Raw genomic sequence first — 24,048 nt, 5'->3', positions numbered from 1 at the left:
TTGCTGGGCTTTTTCCTGCCGTATCTCTGGGCCTGATAATACGTTTAGAACGTGCGTTATTCTTGTACTTGATGTTTCTTTGTAACTCTTAGTGTAGTTAGGACCTGTCTGGTTTGCCTTTTTCCCCCATGTCTGTTCTCGACAAACACGTATCTTGTGAAGCCTTCCGACATTTTTTTTTAATCCGTTCAGTGCCGATATGGCTTGTCGGTTTCCTAACGCGCCAGTGACGACAGGCCATGTCATGAATATAATGTTAAATACAAAGGTTTTAACAGCATGTACCAACCTAAAAAAGAATTAAGATCAATGGGCTATGACTGCACACAATGGCTGGTTAAACGCATCAGTAAAAACACAGCGGCCCAGAGGCACTGATCACTGGTGCTGATTTTGTTTTCAGATAGAGACTACATGTCCCATAGTTTGCACTCTCCTCAGGTTTATTTGTTATTTTTGTATTATATGACGGTGTAGCAGACCAAGTACTAAATATTGCCCTGAGAGAATCCTCATTCATCAGCCATGAAATCATAAAGAACATATACAGCAAGTACACCTCTAGGGTGAATGCAGACATTGCAGGAAAGAGAATGCCTCTTTTGAGGCTAATTGAATCTGCTGCAACAATATATTAGGAATTAAAAAGCACATGCAGTATACATCAAGGGATTTTTTTTCTTACAGCTATTAAAAATACTATAAAGAAAAATAATGATTCTAACTGCTTACATTTCAATTTGCTAAATCATTTTTTTTTTTTTTATTAATTATTTTAACTCTCCTGCTTACCCTATGGTATTTATACTACTTTGTGTTTAGTGGTAGATGAATTGATTTTATACCAGAACTGCATCATTCAGTGAATACAATTATAATACACTTTTGGTTTTATTACACTGCTACTTTTTTGAAATAAAAATAACAAACCATCTGATTTTCTAGTAACTTAAACCCATTTTAATGGAATGTGATATTAAGACAGTGGCAGTCGTTTTGTATTTATCTTTTTAGTTCTTTTGTTGCCAGTAATACATTGTATTATGATAAACTTTTTTTCATTAAAGTCAGCATAAACAAACTATCCAAAGAGACTATCTTTAAGTTTCTGTCACTGCACTTTCTATAGACTTGTGTTTTCTTTCATTGTTTTCTTTTGCAAGCAAGAAATATATCCATTTCAAACACCAAAAACATATTGATGCAGTCGTTATTGCTAAGTGCAGCCATGGTAATAAATAAAACAAAACTCACCAGAGTATTGTGATTATTATTTGTGTTTGTAGGCACTGTGCTTCATTGATATGACAAGTTCAAAACAACAAAGATCGTGAGCAGCACAGAGCGCTCTCTATAGGCACAATCGCCAGTGCCTGCTTTATCAGAGTGGAAATCCACTCAATCGAAATCGCACATGTGTACAGGTGGAAAATGTGTGTATTTTAATCTGTGGTTCACTTTGCTGCTAAACAAAAATTAACTAATTATACACAGTCTTTTAGAGAATATTTAATACAGTACTGTTAAATCATGATTTTCTCTTGTTTTCATTTTTATTTGTGCATTTCTGAGTTGTCCTGCATAATTCCTATGACCCTTCGAAGTACCTCCAAGGGTAACCAATATGAATGCATTGGCACTTCATACGGATTCAAGTCTTTTAGCCCATACAGGGTTACCATTAAGGTCAGTCTGTCCGCAACTGATTGACTTACAACCTACAGCCTGACCTTGTTTGATTTTTTATGCATTGACACTTCCATGACACATGGCAGGCTTGGATAACTATCTGTCTTTCCCTCTTGGATAACTTAGTATTTCAGTGGCGCACATCCTTCCACACAGCTGCAAATACAAATGCCTACATATACTCTTACATTCTGATTCTCTCAGTATTGTGCTAAAGGGCATCCTTAGCAAACGTCATCACAATTGGAAAAGAGATTAACTGGATTTATATAAACTTAACACAAGTCTGTCTCCACTCCATCCCTGTCCCAGTGAATAAGCATCCTCAGTAGAGGATAATGCCTTTTTTTCATGGGATTTGTGAGCAGCATTAAAAAAAATAGCAGCATTGATTTTTAGTGGTCTAAGGGTAGAATATTCAGCAGTATTTTTACTTTATGTAACGTTATTACCTTGAATAAAACACATCAACATTAATAGAGATGACATCGAGAGTTCTTATTCATGACATCTTTGCAGTGCCACTGACTGACTCATGGGACTACAAAATTAGCCTGCAACGTAATCCTGGTAACTACATTACATGAGAGAACTGACTCAGTCATGCAGTTCTACCGCAATGCAAATTCCTTTAGCAGCGACATACCAATTAGAGAATTGGAACTGGTTTTAAAGTCTCAGCTCTACACATACAGTAAAATTGCATTTGAGGTTTTATATGTTTACATAGTTTTCTAATATTCATCACTCATAATTAGTCATGAACACAGCCAAATAAAGATGGCAAATCAATCTATAAACACACTTTAACCCTATATTAATCCAACTGGGGTATTCCTCCTGGGATTTATATACACACTTACTAACATAACTACATAAAAAAAATAAAAAAAATAATCAGGTTTACAGTATAGTTTTAGGTCTGCAGTACTAAGATCTGCCACTGGTTATAAGATTAAAATAGAATCCGCCGTCCCTGCCCTTGTTAATTTAATTAAAAAAGATTATTTAAGTCAAATACACATCATAATGTATATAAATTATGTTTTTTTAAATTTAATACTAAAACGTAAAGGTTAATAAGCTAAATGCACAACTGCAAGTGGTTGATATGCTTTATAAAGCATTATTGGTATGAACAGTACTGTAAAACTATAAAGTTCTGCCACATCATATCATCAATATTAGAAGTCTTATAACTGCAGGACAAGAAAAGCAAAAGATTAAAGAAAGTGTTCTGTACTTCAAACATAGGTCCTGACAACTGTTGATACATCATATGGCTTTCTCCTGATTAAGAAGGGTCACCTTGCACCTCTGCTCTGTTTTTTTTCATGCTAACTGCCAGAACTCTTCCAGCATAGATTTACTTTCTGGTGACTTCTCACAACAGTACAAAAACAGGATAAAAAGAACTGACATGCTCAAAAGTTCAAAAAATAATGAAACATCTTTTATTTATAGTACTGGTGGGATAGAGAGTTTAAAAGTACAGACCTCGATGGGTTTGAGTGTAGTGAATATCCCTGTACACTTATGTTTTGTTTCCCACATCACACACAGCTTGGCTTGTCTATACTTAAATAAAATTTCAGTATTTAAGTTTGTGATTAAATTTGGATTTCGATTTTACAAAATCCCTTTTTTGTAAACTTGTTATAAAACTTGTTAATACTGCCAGAAATTATTGTTCTCATATGTTGTGTCGTTAGGAAACTTACCTGGCAGTTTTACTTTTTAGTTTATATCCGGTTTTGGTTTCACAATAAGACTTAAACTTCATGGCAACCATTATAAATCATGTTGTCATCATTAGCTAATGAGAGCTCTTCATTTCCTGTATTACATTATAGGCACAATCACAACACAGACCAAGACCTGGTATAGAGGGCCAACGGTCACTCGAAGCCACTACAAAGCCCGGTACAGATGTACCAACAAAACACTTACAGTCCTCATATGAAATAACAGTATTTGCTGAGTCTCTGTTCCTGTTATCAGTGTAATTTTTCGCTCTTATTAAGCTGAGATTGTGGAGAACAGACTTTCTGAAAATTTCCAGACAATCACTGAGGAATTGAGTCTATCCAGGACAATTAAAACACAGACTAACAGTGAATCTGTCCTACACCAAATCAACAGCGTCCCTACACCAACTTGACAGCGGTGTATTGCTAACTTTTGTTCTGACAGTTAGTTTTGTAAAATGTAGACCAAGGCAGCAATTCCAAGACAAAACCATACAATAATACGAAAATTAGCCCTCAGGGATTCTGAGCCCAATAAATTGCTTGAACTACATTCCAGCAGTTTATAACATATATTAAAGTTCTTGCTTTATTCTGCACTCAGTTTAACAGACTCCAATCCATCTGTTATACTTTCACTAATAAATACAGTGCTCAGCTGATCACTGTACAGTACATGTATTCCCAAAACAAGATCAAATCAGATAAACTGCCTCCATGCAAGCTGTTCATTAAATCATTGGAGGACCAGACAGCGTAACATTGGTAATGACAAAAAAAAATCTATCTGCTCAAGGTGCTGATGTGCATTTTCACAGTGATTATGTAGTGAAACATAAAGATACAGACACAAAGCACCACATGACAGCTTCAGATTACCCATCACAGTCTTCTTAAAAGATACAGATGGTGTTCAGTAAAGTCTCCTATTGTGGAAGAGATTTGGATTTGACGTAGCAGTACTCAGAACACCAATCCATATTATATTCTTCCAAACCGAAGTCTACTTTATGTGATTATGTATTTTTAGAAACTGACCTGAAGCTGGGTGTACTGTTCAATAAAACAGATCTAGAACAGAATTTTGGAGTGTTTTTTACCTTTGTGGAGCCATCGAACCAAAAGGCCTTATGGGAATGTCTAAACTCTGTAAGTATCTTACTGTGTAACTAATGAAGCCTATTTAGGGGAACCATTTAAATGTACTGTTCAGAAAAGGACTGAATACTATGATAAACTGCATTGTAAATGACAAGAAAAATAGGCCCAGATAGGCAATATGTTAATCCTACTCCCGCTTGAAATCACAACTACAGGAGCAGGTGACAAACAAAACAGGATTTACAGTGGCAGGGGAAGAATGGCAAGAGACATGAAAGGTACCACAATGCACAATTTACTTCCTGATTGAGAGGCATTAGGTTTGAGACACTCAAACTGCTTTAACCTGCTTGAACCGTAGGATGCCTGAAGGGCTGTCTACAGCTACCTCCCAAGGACAGCCTATGTACCAAAATATCAATTTGGTTTTAACTTCGATTTTTTTTTTTTTTGCCATCTTTAGATTGAGACAAAGCACCCTTTGCTTAAACACTTTCCCACTGGAGTTTGTATTAATAAAAGCCTACGTTGATGGTAAAATAGAAAGTATCTGTGGAGGTAAAGAATGTTAATGGATACCATGCATGAGAAGGACAAATATACTCAGCACCTTGTAAACTTCCAGAACAAACTGGAAGAAAGCATGAGTTCAAGAAAGAGAGATGCAACAAAAAGAGGACTAGATACTGTACAGATGTTCTCAACAAAAAACAAACTCAATTTGATAACCCTGCTGGGGCCCAAACATGAATCAAAGGAGACTTGACACACACAGATAACTACTGATGTAAAAGGAGACTACCAATTCAGCTGAATCCCAGATTAATTTTCAACAAAGCAGATCTCAAAACTACACCTACAATTTGTCATCAGTTGGCAGCTCCAGACCTGGCACTATCCCCCAGTGACAAATGCCTCAGTTTAATTGAACTGAGTCAAAGATGGCAACGTTCAATCCCCTCCATTTGAAGTACTGCATGTTCCCTAGTGAAAAGAGCTTCTAGATTAACCAAAATCAGACTAAACGTGCAGATCTAACATATTAACACAGGCAGAAACAAAACACAGGTCATAATCAAATTGGCAACAGGTTTTACTTAAGGAGCATGAGAATACAGGGTGAGCACTCAAAGGAAAAGCTGGATCGCCAGAAGAGGTTTGAAGTGATAGTTACCTAAGAAACCAGTGGTCTGCATGTAAACAGAAATGTGCTCCTGCACAACTGAACAGAGTACTTTGTATAAGTTTACACTTAACAATTTACCTAATTAGAAGTGTTAGTTAGTTAGTTAACATGTAATATGTTTTTCATTATGAAACTAGCAGGAAACTATTCAGAATACTGGAACTGCTCCTTCCAGCAACTAACCTGTTTCTTTCCACTTCTATGTCATTACAACTGTTTTCACCGCAAACTAAAATAAAATATTATTGGCTTCTATTTCCACTGTGGCTTTGGTCTTGTACCAGCCCCATTCTCACCACATTCCCAGTGTTTCTCACATCAAGATGTACCGAGATGTATTTCCTACCATCCATAGGAAGAATAGCAAAAAAAAACAAAAACACCCAAAAAACCTGAGAACTGACCACAAAGAAACATTTTTCAACGCTTTCCTTTTCCAATCATTATACGAAAACAATATCTGCCTTCCATTCATTTCAGTTATAATATGGGGTCATTTTTGATATCATTGTGCTCTCTCTCCTTGCCAAACTATCCAATAACTTTCTACAGAGCAGATGTTTTTACTCTCTCTAAGCCAACAAAAACATTTTGAGATTGTATGAAAGCCAAGCTTTGTACACTCCATTGAACCCTCATTCACAGCGTGTTGCCCTCTGTGTTTGATTATACTCTCTGCAGATCTGCTCTACTTGGAAGCTCAAGCTGATATTTGGGAGAGGGGTTATTGAGTGATTGCTCTCTAGGATTATTGAATAATTGCCCATTAGAACACTTCCTATATAAATCTCAGGTAAACTCATCTGGGCATCGCAATCCCAGCTGTAACCCTACCCTCCACCTCCCCAACTTCCACCTTCATGCAGGCAGTCCCTTTGGTGGAAGGGGTACGTAGCTTTGTCATGGTCAACCCATGCTGACCTGGCATTGTCAGATCATTTCCTCTTTCAGAGGGTGGTGGCTTCTTCTTCTACCTTAACAGACTGGACCAGTGGCCAGATAGTCCATAATCACTAATTCACCATGCCCACACAAGCATAGATGTTTCTCATTTTATGAGCGGTTACAGCAGTTTCATTTTTTGCCTGAAAGGTGAGTCTCCTCTTAGATACACTTCCTGTAACAGCGGGGTCCCAGTACAAGATGCTTTCCCAAAAATGCAAACAAGAAAATGCTGCAGTCGGTTTATGTGTTTTATGTAACCCCAAGAGAAGCACTGGGGGCAAGTGTAAATTCTAGTTTGAAAAATGGACACACCTTAGTTGTCATTTGATTAGTGTCACTTGCTCCTGTCTCTCTCAGGTAACATAGTCTAATATTATGTATCTGGAACTTGCATGCCTAGATATCCCAAAATGCTTGTATAAGGACCTACAATTTCTACTTTCTGTGTCAATTATTGATCCACACATTAAATATTAAACGTTTAAAAGGGAAAATTGCACAATTAGAAGATATATCAAGTGAACTCTAAGAGGGTGCCACCGCTTGAATAAAAAATAAATTACCCTTTGGTCCTGTTGTTCATCCACCCAGGAACACAGTTATCTCTCTTTATGCCACAAGAGAGGGCATATCAAGCGTGGGATATATTTTCATTATCTCACTGGAGTGGGATAACAGGAGTGGATAATATGAGTGGATAACATGAGTCGAATAACATGAGTGGATAACATGAGTGGATAACATGAGTGGATAACATGAGTGGATAACATGAGTGGATAACATGAGTGGGATAACGTGCTTACCGGGACTAGTTTTGAATGTATCTTTGTTTACGTTATAATCCAGTGGTGTGCTGCTGAAATTCAGGACAGAGCTGCGAGCCGGTAGATCAAACAATACTGCCGCCTATACGTGTTTTATAACAACTTTAAAATGTCAGAAATAATTTCAAATTTCTATTCTTTTTTTGATTTGGACTCCGATTTCCTTGAGAATGAGTTTAGTCAAGACGTCTGACGTCCTACGTCTAATTTATCTGAGCAGCCTGTAGCCCTTTACTTGTTATGGGCAATGGTAGGAACAGAGTTTAGTCACGAAATGCCAGTTACTATCTGACTGTCTGACTTATCTGAGCAGACTATAGCCCCTTCATTAAACAGTAAAGGTAGGAAACAACAGAGAGGATGTAAATTGACAGACTGAGCGTAAGGTTCTATCTGAAGATGGTTGCAAGAGGCCATAAATAGGGTCCGAAATTAATCTGTGTCGAAGCACAGTCTGTTGACAATGAAAGTAAAGATCCATCAGGTAAAATAATTCCTGAACTAATCGAGTTCATATAAAAAATGTAGATATTTTATTGCTATTCATTTTAAACATATACTTGTGGTATAAACATGAATACTGAACGATCGTTCGTAGTATAGTTTTATATAAACCACTCACCCCTGTTGGGGCTCGTGATTTACTGGGACATCCAACTGCGGTGAATAAAAACTGTACACCATGAACGATCATTCAGTATCCTCTATGTACACTTGATGCACCCCATAGTTATTGCTTAAATACTTGTCTATATGGGATGTGTTGGTACATACAGTACAGGTGCTTACACTGTAATCCTATCAATGGGGAAAAACTGCACACACCTGCTGAAGCTAAAAAGTACAAAGTACAAATTCTCTTCTTTCTTTCTTTCTTTCTTTCTTTCATATCTATCTATCTATCTATCTATCTATCTATCTATCTATCTATCTATCTATCTATCTATCTATCTATCTATCTATCTATCTATCTATCTATCTATCTATCATGTGCTCACAAATCATGTGTTCTGTACAAGGCACTTAATAACCTGATCAGTAACCAAAGAGATTACTGGGTGTCTCATACAGTTGAACCATAGATCTCTTTGCTGTAAACTAAAATATGTAGATTGTATTGAAATAAAGTTATATGATTAGCATCTAACAGTAAGGAAACAAGCAATAAAGCAGCAGGTTTTCTGTGACAACATGCTTAGAGATTTTGTTAGGATTATTATTTGCTAATAAGAGCTGCCTTACAGATCATGCAGGAATACATTTGTGCAGATTACAAATTAAAATTATATTTACAGCATTGTGAGTGCATGGTAAGTTGTTCAATGTAGAGGACCTTAGTAAAACAGCTCTGCTATCAAAGCTCCACACATGCTGTACCTATCTTATTATTCAATTATAAACATATTAGATTATGGCATGGGTCATAAACAGTGAAACACAAAAGGACAGCTGGGATACAATGGATAGATTGGCATCCATACATCAGATCCACTTATTATAATAACACTTACATTGTGCTTGTTTTTTTCTGTCTTTCAGACCGCCTCACCACCCACTTCATTGTGCCACGAAAGCAGCACACACCTCATTGCATGAATCCACATCTTCAAAGTATATATACAGTAAATGTATATATACCAATTATATATATATATATATATATATATATATATATATATATATATATATATATATATATATATATATATATATTTAATCAGATCTCTTTTAAACATTCCTTTCTGCTTTCATGTTGCAGAGGACGCCTTGTCAAATGTGATAGCTGGCATTTGGTGCTCCTAATTACAGATCTTGTAGATGTTAAATATCAAGCTCTGAATTGCACTTTTAAATTACATTCATATAGGAATTATGCCTGCCAACACTATTAATTAAAGAGACTGAAAAAGCGCGAACAGGATTGACTCTGTTTGCGAGATTAAACCTGCCTTCCACTGCTTAACAAGAATGTTTGACCTTTTCTTGGCACTGTTAGTTCCAGTTGAGCATTTTGGTTCAGCATAATATGTTTTCTAAATGCCTTGCAGGTAGACAAATACAATATATGCCACCAATTAAAGAGACTATAGCTAACAAAAACAAAAAATCCACATGATACACACATTTACAGCTACGGCCAAAAGTGTTGCATCACCTAGAATTTTAGGGTTGAGACATAATAATGACAAAAATAACCATATGAATATAATTTATATCAAATAAATTTAAAAATTATATCACAAAAGTCTAACAGAAGCCATAATAGTAGTACATTATTTCATCTTAGATTTAAAAAAGTCACTTTTTCAATTTTTGTCAGTTTTTTGTATATGTAAATGGAAACCTACAAAGCGGTATGTAATGTTAACATTATTCAGCAGGTTATATTTGACTTTATGATGCAAAATTAGTTAATTCTATAAGGTGATGCAAAACATTTGGCCATAGTTGTAGATATATTTATCATATAGGTCTGAAATACATAATTTTGTAAGAAGCCTATTTTTATTTTAAAACATAACATCTAGGATACAGCAAACGTTGTTTGGGTCTTGTTCTCAGTCTTACACTTTCTTTGTCATTTCAAGTGTCAACCCCAGCAAAAGGAAAAATGGGAACATGTCACTATACTTGTATAATATTAAGAGAAAAGTAGCTCAACATAATTTGAAAAAGCTCAAACATAGTCTAGCACTTTCCATAATATGACTGTGATGTCATGTTCACAAGTCACAGAACTGTGCTGTCATTTTTGCACACTGTGCATGAACTTGTTAACTGTCGCAGATTGTCTCTGCAGGGGAGAAAAAGTTATTTCATGTTAAATTGAACATCTGTTGAAATAACTGCTTTTTTTTTGTTTTGCTTTTAGATTGGCAAATAAAGTTTAATGAGAATGCAGTTTGTTTCTTATTTTCAATTCATTTCTGTGGATCTAAGTGTAGTTGAGGATTTATATTATCGAATACAGAGCTTAGAGAGAGTGAAAACCATTCAAGGGTTCATATTGTTTAATAATAATAAACACAATTCTTAACCGAAGCAAAACAAAACATAAACTAAATTAGTATAAAACACAAAATACCAGTCTCTCGTAGATCAAGCAGATAAAATGCCTGCAAGTTGCTTCCTGCCAAGTTGAGATGACAAGCACATCTAGATTTACACATCGATAGCATTTCAGGCTTGCCAGTCAGATGCATACAACATACAGGAGGAGTTCAATAGGAACAGCACAGCTTCCCACCATGGACAGAAATCAGGAGGCAGTTAGCTACAATACAGAAAGAAAACTGCTCCCAAATGCTCCTGAAAGGACTTTAATCTGTATCAACACTTGCAAAATAGAGCTGTTCTGTCTCCAGGCACACTGCTTGACAGGAAAAGGTTTCCTTGTCATTTTCATCATACAGCATAACAATATGTTAGTGTGCATAGCTGCATACCACTTAAGTCCGTTGATAACTTATTAGCTGAGGTGTTATATAAAAAAAAAAAAAAACTTTACTTTGTCGTTCACCCTTGGACTTTTCCAGGAATATCTGGGTTTTTGTACTGCTTCTGTTTCAAGTACTTTAAATGAACCATGTGAAATACGTGTAGTAAATGGAATAGTTGATTCCAGGCTAATCAGTAAGCTACTTATCTCATTCATTTTGACTACTCTATGCTTCGCATGTTGAATGGTGTTTGTGCTGATGTCACTTATTACTAGAATATTGTATCTGACAGGCTGGAATCAGCTCTACATTGACCCCTGAAATGATGCTGCAAAGGATTCAAAGGAGAGGAGGAGAAAAGACACTTTAGGGGCGATCCACACACAGGCGGAGGGCGGGCGCCAACCTGGGACCTCTTGCACTAAAGCGTAGCGCCGATACCACTACAGTATTTTCATGCTCCACAAATGTCATACAGCGACTACTACTCTCTGTACTCCTAACCTGCTAAATAGACGATGGGCTTATTCAGACCCTCATTATTATAGTTACGAATCATTATTTGTGCATGTTGAGTAATTTTCAGTGCTCTTAAGCTTACATAGGGAGCAGTGCAAAATAATTGCCTGGCCGCAATGCAATGTGAATTTTGCATCTGCAATTATTTGCACTGCACCTATACTTTCATCATCCCCTTTATGACAGAAGGTAAGTCCCAGATTTAAAATATTTTTTTTACCCTTTTTTCTTTCTTATATTGCACTAAATGCATTACACATACAATATAGTACTTCAGTATCTATATTAAAATGTTCTGAAATAAGTCCCACTTGATTGATAAAGCTTGCTCACAATCCATACCCCCAATCAGTTAAATCTGCAGTCACCCTCTTCCTATCATTCCTACAGAATCAGAACCAAGAGGTCTTTGATTTCCTGTTTGTATTTGATAAACTGATCACTATTTACTTTCACCCACTTTATGGCAAAAAAGTACAATATTTTGGCAGTAGCAGCTGGAAATGAAGCACATGGTGTAATGCAACCATTTTCATCTTGCCTGCATCCTTCTGAAATAACATCAGTCAACATGTCTTTATTTATGTGAGAAACAGACAGTTTTGATATACAGCTGGATTCAACTAATGTGACAGAGAATCCAGGGCTGCTCCTGCTAGATTATGGATAGTACTTTGAATTGACATATTTGTATTTTGGTTGACATATTTTTGAAATAGAAATAGTTTTATTATAGTAATGACTTTTACATATGTTTGATTTGAAATCATTGCTACAAAAACTCAAATACATTTGTCAGGAAGAAAAAAAAAAAACATTTGTTTTTAACAATGCTGTAAAACATCAGAACATTTTACAATTTGACTTGAATAGGATCTATCTCTATTGGTTTACTGGGATGTGCATTTTGTGAAACGTATAAGGAGATCTAGCAACCCTTCAATCTAAAGGATACAGTACTGATTACTACAAAAGAGTGTCTGGGAGTTGTTACAAATCCACCTAATATTAAGACCAGTTATATTTTAATATTAATGGGCTAGATTCATCAACACTTCTAAAATTGCCTTTCTCTGTTTCTGGACTCTGAGTGAGGCTTGTTGCTATGAAACCTATTCATTTTTAAGATTGGAAAAGTATCCTACCTGTAGCCACTGTGACTGATCATTGTGCCCTGAGGTCCATGCATTGACTTTGCCTTGCTTATCCAGACGGGCTTTGCTGGGCTCCCAAGTAAACATGTCCATGTTGAGAGTTCGAAAGATGCTGGAGGCGGTTATCTGATAATCCTGGATATGATCAGTTTTCATCCCTAATGGCTCAGAACAGCCTGGACACAAATGATACGGTTTTACTATAAGATACAGTGGCTGCATGTCGGCAAGCTCCATGGCCATTGTATTCTTCTAAAGCCTTGACATTTTTTAAAACAATGGAAGGGCTATTTTGTCAAAACAATTGTCTACTAGGCTCAGAATTCATGATTCAGTGTTGACATTATGGATGCCAAATATACTTCCCTCAGCTGTCAGTTCATGGCAGCGTTATGAATCAAAGTTACCCGTACTGGATCCAGTACAAGGGGTACAAGTTTCTTTGCACCAGCTCTCATTACCTGTCAAACAAATATTCCCTAGCCATGTTTCAGAACAACTGAAAACATAGTTCTCTACTCCAGATCCTGGAAACAGCTATAAAAACTTCAATATCGTAGTTCTATAACAAGGCAAGACATGTTTTGGTATGGTACAGATTATGTTCAGCACTGTTAACAAATCACTAATCTCAGCATGGTCTGGTCTAAACACTGGTTTTGATTAGCAAAAGTGTACCTTATATATAAAATGGCAATTTAATTAATTAAAACAGGAACCTTACTGCTGTTTTACACATTATACAGTCAGAACTACACTCATGAGATGACCTAGTTACAGCGGATATTGGATTGCCATGACCTTGGAACACAAAGCACCCTATTTCAATTACAATGAAATACTAAAACAAGTTCCATGTTTTCAAAAGTCATTCTTTTTGAAAATATACATGGAAGGTGCTGACATCCAAAGAATAATCGCTGTTAAGTAATTTATCATTCTGGTTAGTGTAGCTGCAAAGCAGGTGTTTGAGTGCAGGGAAGGTAAAGAAAAGCTGTGTTTCCTACAGTTGGGAGGTCTTTTTTCCACACTAAAACATTCTTTGAGATGTTTCCACATCAGAACATCATACATATATTAATTGCATTATTAAATAATGACTGACATTGCAATGTACAGTGAGTGAACAAACAAACAAACAAACAAACAAACGTGCCTGTCAGTTCACAGCCAAGCATCTCCATTCTGAGGGTGCAGTGTCTTCTGCAGACCTGTGGGTATAGTCTTACATACTGGGCTTCCACAGGCGGAGTGAAGGAATTGGCAGAGGGGGTGTTGTTGTCAACATTCCCTCGGAAGATCTGAAAAACAAAAAGCACCGTTCTGTTACCAAAGATCTACTTAGAAAGGCCTTTGGTTAATTTATTTTTGATTAGATTTTTTAAATTTTTTTTATTAAAAGGCATCTTTTTAATTCCAGATTATTACATTTCTCAACAGCGCCTCCAAATAAAGAAGCACTTTATAAATGTAATTTGTTGTTGCGAGGAGAGAGCCAGCGCATGGATCAAGCTTTGTGAATTCAACCAATTAATCAAAAATGCATTTATATTGTAACCTTTATTGGCAGGCTTTCTGCTATTTATCGGAACCTGTTCAAAACCACCAACTACTTACCAAAAACAAGTGGCATTTCAGCCTTTATGAAAAAGTAATTTGTTCAAATGCCTTTTAATTTTTTTTTAACAAATTGCCCTTACTATTGTCTGTAATTCATTTTGAGCTTGCCTAGAGAATTGTAATTGTTGGGACTGAATAGCCTTCCTCACTACATTCAAATAATATGGGGCCACCCCCAACTCTTGTATATTTCTATAGAGAGAGACAGCAGGTGGGGCGGGTCACAAGTACACATGACTTCAGGAATGAGGAAGGGTGTTCAGTGGCAAAAACCTTTGCTCAGGAGAAATAATCTTAAAAGCAATATGTAATTTCATTGCCAGTGTGGGGCTTGTGCATGTCAGAACTCCAGCTGCCAAGTTCTGCAGTAGTTGTACCCTAACCATACCTAAGATGATAATATAGTATTCTAGGTGCTGAATGTGGCTACTGTGCTAAGATATACGATTATGATCCCCCCCCCCCACACACCATGACCTCCAAGCCCCCATTTTTCCTCTAAGTTTCTGATTGTCTATTTATAACATTAAATGGATGCTTCAAAATTGTACGGCTATAGCACTTAGTAGTGGGAGATCAAGCTTTTATTGATAAGCTATATGACCCACAGGTTTTATGCACTTAGTATCAATCTACGAAAAAGCCAAATAGCAAACACATTAATTACTGAAACACTAATTAAACATGATCATGGTAATGTCAAACCCCTAATTGAAAATGCAATTTAAATGCTAGAACATTTTGATTATTTTAGTATAATAATAAAAATGTATTGCCAGACAATACAAATCAATAATAATGTATCTGGCTCAGCACTGGAGACGTGGATATAATGGATGGATGGATAAATATATTGCAGGCTCAATTAAAAAACAAGCCATTGCACTTGGTACTTACTGTGGCATAAATACTGTGTTAGCACTTTAACTATTCCCAGTAGACAGAGTATAGTATAATTTCCATATATTTCCCCTCACCACAGCAACAGCTCAGGATAACTGAAGGTTAGTGGGCGCCTTCCTGTCCACCAAGCCAATCGCCTCTTTACACCCAGGAGCTCAGTAGTGGATGTTGGCCAGTCCTGTCCTCCAGTAGGGGCCACTGCACTGAGATAACACTCCCTGGAGATTTTGTCTCAGTAACCCGGTGGAGCACCAGAGCCAGTGAAAAATAACACCTTTTACCAGTTTTACCGTGGGATTTGACAGTGGAAACATTGAACCTAAAGTAGCTTATGAATTTTCTGCATATTTCTAATAATTTAGATCATTTATTTATTGACTCTTTGTAGATGATAGCCTCGTTTTTTAAAGGGTTTGTGTGGGGGTTTCGATTATGTGCTAAAGATCCTTTTTTATAGCTTTGGTAACATTGTTTGGTTTAGTCTGTTCACTCCTCTGTATTACTGTGCTACAGGGACTGATCTTTTCACTAAGACTATTGACATACATGTGTACTCCCTCTTTATGGAAATAATAATAATAATATAAGTAATAATAATAATAATAATATAATAATAATAATAATAATAATAATAATAATAAATAATAATCCTGGAGAAAAGAGTCTGCTGCTTACCATGTCCTCATCAGTGCCTTTAACTTTGTAAGTTCTCCAGGTCTTCCCATCGTCACTGTAGGCTATTTTATATGATTTTATATACTCCGGGCTCCCGATTCTTTTGGCTCCTTGAGTTATCAGTCCTGTAACTCTCATTCTTCTCTGCAGGTTTATCTAGAAGGAAATACAAGGGAGTCAGTTGCTTGATCAGCACACGATAAATGACAAGATACAATCACATGGTTTGTGCATGTCTCTCAGTGGAAGAGTAATGTGAATGGAACAATTTAAAGAACGACTTGGTACTGGTAGGAAACACTATATCAGAGTGCTCTTAACTAACGTTCTTCTTCTGTTTAGATAGAATTTACTGTTTTAATCCTCAAGACTTTTTAAAATCCACTACTTTACACCACCACAGTTGCATACATAGACCTATTAGAATCAATGACATCAGGCACTCCAGTGTGCAACTATGAACCTGTCACTCTGTAACACTCAAGTTGATGTCTGAAATAACCAATTTTATCAGCTACTTATTAAGACTGTTTACTCTGAAATATAACCCTGAGTTAACATTTGAAAAACACAGCCCAAAGCTTGACGTGCAGTGAAAATCTCACATAAAAAAACTGCAATTAGGAAAAATAACTGTCTTTTATTTACAGAATTGCACTGATTGACTTGAATAATTGTCTTTAAACTGATAAGCATGCTGAGAATACCATAATAGAAACTATAGCAATTATACACAATGAATAACAGTTTGACTAAATAAAATATGAGTTAAATGATGTGTGAATAAGGCCCAATGACTCTGCTATCTATGAAAAAGACCTAGGAGTTTTTGTTGACTCAAAAATGTCTTCATCTAGACAATGTGGGCAAGCTATAAAAAAGGCTAACAAGATGCTCGGATACATTGTGAAAAGTGTTGAATTTAAATCAAGGGAAGTAATGTTAAAACTGTACAATGCACTAGTAAGACCTCATCTTGAATATTGTGTTCAGTTCTGGTCACCTCGCTATAAAAAAGATATTGCTGCTACAGAAAGAGTGCAAAGAAGAGCGACCAGAATTATTCTGGGCTTAAAAGGCATGTCATATGCAGACAGGCTAAAAGAATTGAATCTGTTCAGTCTTGAACAAAGAAGACTACGCGGTGACCTAATTCAAGCATTCAAAATTCTAAAAGGTATTGACAATGTCGACCCAAGGGACTTTTTCGACCTGAAAAAAAAACAAGGACCAGGGGTCACAAATGGAGATTAGTCAAAGGGGCATTCAGAACAGAAAATAGGAGGCACTTTTTTACACAGAGAATCGTGAGGGTCTGGAATCAACTCCCCAGTAATGTTGTTGAAGCTGACACCCTGGGATCCTTCAAGACGCTGCTTGATGAGATTCTGGGATCAATAAGCTACTAACAACAATCAGAACAGGAGATCAGAACAGGAGAATTGATGCACTGTTTACTGTATGAACAATTTAAAAGAATCTGCGCACCTAGCCACCTGTCTCAATTTTACAGCATACAATTTGGACAGTGTTATATAAAGAACAACTGGAAGAACTATTCAGTGCTACAGCTCCTCAGTATGAGAGAATAAACACTACAATAATAGCTAGCAGGTGCAGAGAAATAGTTCCTATCACTGTTGCCTGGAAACACTTGGATATATAATATACCTGAATTTCAGTTCCATTTAGGGTTTATGTGAAGGAAATGAAGGATTTTGTAAAGAGGTTACCATCTAAATTATTGACAAAATGCTCAATGTCAACACTTCCAGAAAAGTGGATGCCAGATATTTGGAGAACTTTGCAGTGAAACATCAAGCAGCCACACACTGATGATTGCAAGAGCTTACTTCCTCTTGTGAAATACAAACACACTGCAGATTGGATGGAACTGCCCATGCATCAGAAGTGTTGATGGAGCTTGTCAGAAAAAAAAAAAAAAACATCTTTCACTGAGGAGTCACACATACAGTGTATATTTGCAGTGAATAATAATAACAAACAACTAATTATATTTAAATTGGTTATAAATAAAACCCTGTGAAATTCATGGCAGTGTCATGGGCAAAGTATCATATTTCACAAAATGTGTATGGAAACTATTTTATAAATTATGTGTACAGAGCCTTAATTATAAAAAAAAAATTAAACTCTTTTAAAAAGTAATAAGAGTTAGTGTAAACATTTTTTTTAAAAAGGCATTTTCAGGTTTTAACTTTTTCAGAAAGGAGAAAAAAACTTTTTTTATTATTATTTAATTAGCAAAAAACAATGTCATTTAATGAAAGTATTCTCCTTTTGTAACATTCACGTGGCATTTTGTCTTTAAAAATAGGAGGTCATTAAAGACGACTATTTTTAAATAGGGAATGCCACTAGTGGCCTTGTACTGCAAGGAAAGTGGTGATGATTTTAATAAAGGATCTTGTTTGAGACATGCCTTCCTGTTGTATATCTCAAAATTAGATTTTCATGTTCAAAGTGTTTCCAAAGTGCTTTTCTGGCATCTGATTTAGGGTGTTCTGATCTTACAGGAATTATTGTTCGTCAGGCTACTTCCTTAAATGCTGAGACTGATCTGGTATTAATCTGAACAACTGAAACACTGGCTCTTCAAATAGGCCTACTGCTTGCCAGACAGCTTATCACTAATTGGTTCAATAAGAACATAAGAACATAAAAAAGTTTACAAGAGAGGAAGCCATTCGGCCCATCTTGCTCGTTTGGTTGTTAGTAGCTTATTGATCCCAGAATCTCATCAAGCAGCTTCTTGAAGGGTCCCAGGGTGTCAGCTTCAACAACATTACTGGGGAGGTGATTCCAGACCCTCACAATTTTCTGTGTAAAAAAGTGCCTCCTATTTTCTGTTCTGAAAGCCGCTTTGTCTAATCTCCATTTGTGACCCCTGGTACTTGTTTCTTTTTTCAGGTCAATAAAGTCCCTTGGGTCAACATTGTCAATACCTTTTAGAATTTAGAATGCTTGAATTAGGTCGCCGTGTAGTCTTCTTTGTTGAAGACTGAACAGATTCAATTATTTTAGCCTGTCTGCATATGACATGCCTTTTAAGCCCGGAATAATTCTGGTCGCTCTTCTTTGCACTCTTTCTGTAGCAGCAATATCTTTTTTATAGCGAGGTGACCAGAACTGAACACAATATTCAAGATGAGGTCTTACTAATGCATTGTACAGTTTTAACATTACTTCCCTTGATTTAAATTCAACACTTTTCACAATGTATCTGAGCATCTTGTTGGCCTTTTTTATAGCTTCCCCACATTGTCTAGATGAAGACATTTCTGAGTCAACAAAAACTCCTAGGTCTTTTTCATAGATTCCTTCTCCAATTTCAATATCTCCCATATGATATTTATAATGTACATTTTTATTTCCTGCATGCAGTACCTTACACTTTTCTTTATTAAATGTCATTTGCCATGTGTCTGCCCAGTTTTGAATCTTTTCTAGATCATTTTGAATGACCTTTGCTGCTGCAGCAGTGTTTGCCACTCCTCCTATTTTTGTGTCGTCTGCAAATTTAACAAGTTTGCTTACTATACCAGAATCTAAATCATTAATGTAGATTAGGAATAGCAGAGGACCTAATACTGATCCCTGTGGTACACCGTTGGTTACCACACTCCATTCTGAGGTTTCTCCTCTAATCTGTACTTTCTGTTTTCTACGTGTTAACCACTCCCTAATCCATGTACATGCGTTTTCTTGAATCCCAACTGCGTTCAGTTTGAGAATTAATCTTTTGTGCGTAGGTAACTGTAAGCTATCCACGATAACAGGACTCTTGTTCTTCTTCAACTTTTTCAGCCTTAAAAAAAATTGCAGGTAACTGGACACTGAACTGCCAATATTTAGACAGAGGCATCTGCATGTTTGTGAAAAAAGATCAATTGTAGTTGTAATATTTTATTTAGGAACATTTTAATTCACCACAGAAAAAGAAAAAAAAAAATCCATGTTCATCTTTTCTACAGGTTTTCTTTATAGTCTCATTTGGAAAATAAACGTGATCAGTCATTAAATGCTACAAACACGCATTGTTTTGTGATGCACTGTTGTTACAGACTCTGACTTTTGCAGAGGAGCAGTTTTTTTGCAGAGTGGTTAAGATGTTCACTTGTGGTGTAAGTGTTCGCTGAGTCACATCCAGCCTCCGCCCCGTTACATTGTTGCTGTGACTGAGACTTCTGCGATGAATCAGAAAAATAAAAGCCACTGCGATCTATAATCGATTACTTGTTGCATCTCTACACTGGCTTCAACTCCTAAATCTCTGTGGAAAGGGAGAAGGTCATTTCTGTAAATGATCCCAAGCAGAGTGGAGAAAGCGATTCACATTCTAAAGCTGTGTGCTGTAAATTGTAAGCAGATGTAAACAATCAACTAAATGCTGAATTATTCCGATAATAGGAATGTGGGGCAATACAAAAAAAGAATACATGGGAAAGTATGAAAAGATTCTTTACAATTTCCAGGTACATTTGGTGGATAAGTGGTGTGTTTAAATTGATTAAGAACTCTGTGATGTTGTATACACTTTGACTAGATTTTTTCTTTCTAGATTGTGGGCCTGTTTGGTCTATTGTTAAATTGAACACAAGAAAAAAAAGTTAATTACATTGGGAAACGCATGTCAGAGGCAGCTTATAAAGAGAAAAGTGTTGGACCTGCAATTTAGTCTTTTTGTGCACATGCTTGTGTGTGTGTGTGTGTGTGTGTGTGTGAGAGGGAGTTTCAACTTAATTTTCTCTGCTCTAGTGGATTTACATAATTGGATGACCAATGAACCAGTTCCATTTTTCTCTCTTCAGTCATCACTTTAACCCAGTAGCAGAGAGTTTGTGGGTATCACTTACTGGATGATATTTGTTACATGGGTATACGATCAAGGTTTAAACTGATACATTCAACTTAAACCTCGCCCTGGGTAAGGGCGTCTGCTAAGAAATAAATAAAAATAAATAATACTAAACAAGATTCAAGATTAGGATAACATATATATGTTTCAGTACATTGTGAAAAAATACTAAATAAAATGTTTTCAGCCAAAAAAAAAACAGGCTGAATATCTGAAAGTAATGACAACCCCAGATAATATGATATCTGAAACCTGACAGATATGTAATAATATTACCATAGAATAAAGATTACTCTTCTCAGAACCTGATTGGCTGACACTGCATGATGTTTATAATGAACTTCATTAGTACAAGGTCAACGGTTTAATTGGTTAAATAATGAAGGATCTAGTTGAGGTGTAAGCACTGAGAATTGGCCTAATTATGGTGCGATTGTAAAACTGTTCAGCTGACAGGAACATCACCTGCCAAGTCAGAGGCCTTTACCATGTGGTGAAGCTAATACTTCTACTGAAGCTGATGAGTGCCACAGCAGCTTCAGTGGGCTATCACATTATATCAGCAACAAATTAACCATAAGAGAATGGTTAAAAACATCTAGACTTAACCCAGTTAGATAACAGAAAGACTTTACAACATACAGTACTCACTTAAACAAAGCTTATCCCAGGAGTAAGGACAGTCGAGGCTTTAAACTGTTTTCATTTGTATTATTAACGTGGATAACCTAATGATTGGTCTCAATTTCATTGCAATGGAAATACCATTCAATTTTATGTGTCTCGCTAGTGCCAGGTCACATTGGGTCTATATATTTAACTGCTATTGTTCAGTACTGAATACATTCCTGTTTTCTTATGATAATAGACCCAGAATTATGTCAGTTTTCAGATATCAATGAAGTCATCGGAGAGAGGAATGGCAGTTGAGTGTAAAATTCTGAGTACATGTGTCGTTTAAGCACAGGATCCCAAGGAAATGGACATGGGACTCCAGAAATATCTGTCCTTGTCTACAGTAAAACAAACATCTTGTTCCATTCCTATATAGCGAACACCTTTTACTCACTGTGACTTCAAAGAAGCAGTTTCAATAAGTGCTCTGCTGTAATTGTTATCAGAATGCTTCATGAGTGGCTGCGTTGATTTTAGAATAATTTATGAACCCAATGCCCTTGACTTATACATCATATATACAGTTATGGTAATAAAATATGGCTCTGAGGGTAAGAGGCTCCAAATCCCACAACAAAGAAACAGAATGCCTCAGACTGCCAACAATTACTGTTATGACAGTGCTCTGCAATTACACATACATATTTTTTAAACCACATTAGTACCTCTCCCACAATCCCCCCAGGTTATCAAATGTTTTTACATTCTATGTGTTTCAGTTCACAACCACAGTTTTTACTTCTAAACTGTGTGTCAGGCATGACAACCTACAATTGAATTAAAACTTTACTCGCACATTCTCACAAAAAATATTATTAAGATTGTCATTCGTTTTTTAAAATGGATGGGGTTTTGTTTGGAAAACCTTTAGGGGTGATATATTTTAAATTGTTTAACACCGAAAGAAAGCGTTAAAAGTCACCCCATTTATACTTCTCCTTATTGTTATTATCCCCAACTGGGAATTAAATCTCTAATGAAAGTGGAGGCAGTCGTACATACCCCTGTGTGTATGTTACACTTTACATTGTGTCCATATATATATATATCTGGAAATTTGGCATTAACATTATTTAGCATACGTTATTGGTAGAATCAGATTATCAGGCTGTATGGAGGTATCACTCATTCAGTGCAACCGTCTGTCTCTATACAAGACTTGCATTGTTAGATAAGAACACAATAAGTTATTCCTCATGCTCCACTGCAAATCAGTAATTTTAATTAATTTTAATATACTTTACCATGATACTAACACATAAATTACTTACATGATGACATCTATGTCTTCAATACCAATTTTCATTAAATTATTCTTTGCAATTTCTTATTCTATACTAGTCTGTACATATTGTTGACGTATGTCATGCCATATACATATATATATATATATAATATATATATATATATATATATATATATATATATATATATATATATATATATATATATATATATATATATATATATATACATACATACATACATACATACACACACACACACACACGCACACATACACACACTTCTGTGCAAAAGCCGTAGACATGTTGCATTTTCTATTGAATTGACAACAGAACTGGCAGAAGGCACAGGGTCCGTTGTCCACCAAATCAACAGCACAAAGGTCACCCTTGAAATCAGGACTTAAAGGATGTGTTGCAGTAAGAATACCTCTGTTAAGAAAGGGGAACAAGACTAAAAAGCTAAAATATGCATAAGAACAAAGAAATTGAACTATGGAACAATGGTCAAAAGGTGACATCTGTGCTTTCTGCCAGTTCTGTTATCAATTCAACACTTGTCTTCTTTCTGTTCCTTAAGGATATTATCTTCAAGTATTGCTCATCCTTCTTAGACAGCTTTTTGGATCTTCCAGTCCTGGGTTTGTCAATTACAGATGATGTTTCTCTGCACTTGTTGATTATGCTTCAGATACCACACCTTGAAAATCAAGTGATGCAAGCTATTTCACTAATAAGCATATATTGCGTGAAATTCAGTTATTCTAACACCGCTCACCCTAGCATATTTATGGCCCGCCTCTGCTCACTCATACATAACAAGGGGCAGATATTTGACTCTCCCATTGGTTAAACTTACTCAAGACCTTCAGCTGAGGTAGAGAATACCTTCAGGTGTTTATGATTGGACTGCAACAGAGAAAATGCAGATCTATTGGTTGATTTTATTTAAAAAAAAAAAAAACAGAAACTACACAATTAAATTGTATTTTTTTTTTTTTGGGAATAAACAAAACAATGTTTAACTTGAACTGCTATTTGGCATTCTTTGTTTTGTAGTTAATTCACTGGGGTAAAGTAAATCCTACACAACTTATTCTTTACTCCTGGGATATTTTTCTATGTTAACGTGTTACATATTGTAAGGTCTTGCTGTAAAATAAAGACACACAAACACAGGGCCACGGCCACACCCCCTGCCTCTGCTGCTATGCTGTCTCTGCCTGTGTTCAGAGCAATACAAAGGCTTTTATTACTTTTTGAAAAACTAACGAATATCCAAGCGAATATTTAGATTATGAGCGAATATCCGAACATAAAAATCCTGTGTTTGTCCCAGCACTAATATATATATATATATATATATATATATATATATACACACACACACACACACACACACACACACACACACACACACACACACAGTAATCTCTCACTACACAA

General features: G+C 36.0%; 1 protein-coding gene across 3 annotated transcripts in view; it reads right to left on the bottom strand.

The window, feature by feature from the left end:
• Positions 1-24,048, bottom strand: part of LOC121306240 (EGF-like repeat and discoidin I-like domain-containing protein 3) — a 166,565-nt gene that overhangs the window by 41,118 nt on the left and 101,399 nt on the right. For all 3 annotated transcript variants that reach the window (XM_041237981.1, XM_041237988.1, XM_041237996.1), the window contains exons 7-9: positions 15,805-15,960; positions 13,763-13,907; positions 12,598-12,782 (exon numbers count right to left, since the gene is read on the bottom strand). In XM_041237981.1, coding sequence (XP_041093915.1) covers positions 12,598-12,782; positions 13,763-13,907; positions 15,805-15,960 — 486 coding nt within the window. The remainder of the gene's footprint in view (positions 1-12,597; positions 12,783-13,762; positions 13,908-15,804; positions 15,961-24,048) is intronic.

Source organism: Polyodon spathula, chromosome 2 (genome assembly GCF_017654505.1).
Source record: "Polyodon spathula isolate WHYD16114869_AA chromosome 2, ASM1765450v1, whole genome shotgun sequence".
Classification (NCBI taxonomy): Eukaryota; Metazoa; Chordata; class Actinopteri; order Acipenseriformes; family Polyodontidae; genus Polyodon; species Polyodon spathula.
The sequence above is the reverse complement of the archived record's forward strand: the minus strand, read 5'-3'. Positions and strand labels throughout refer to the sequence as shown.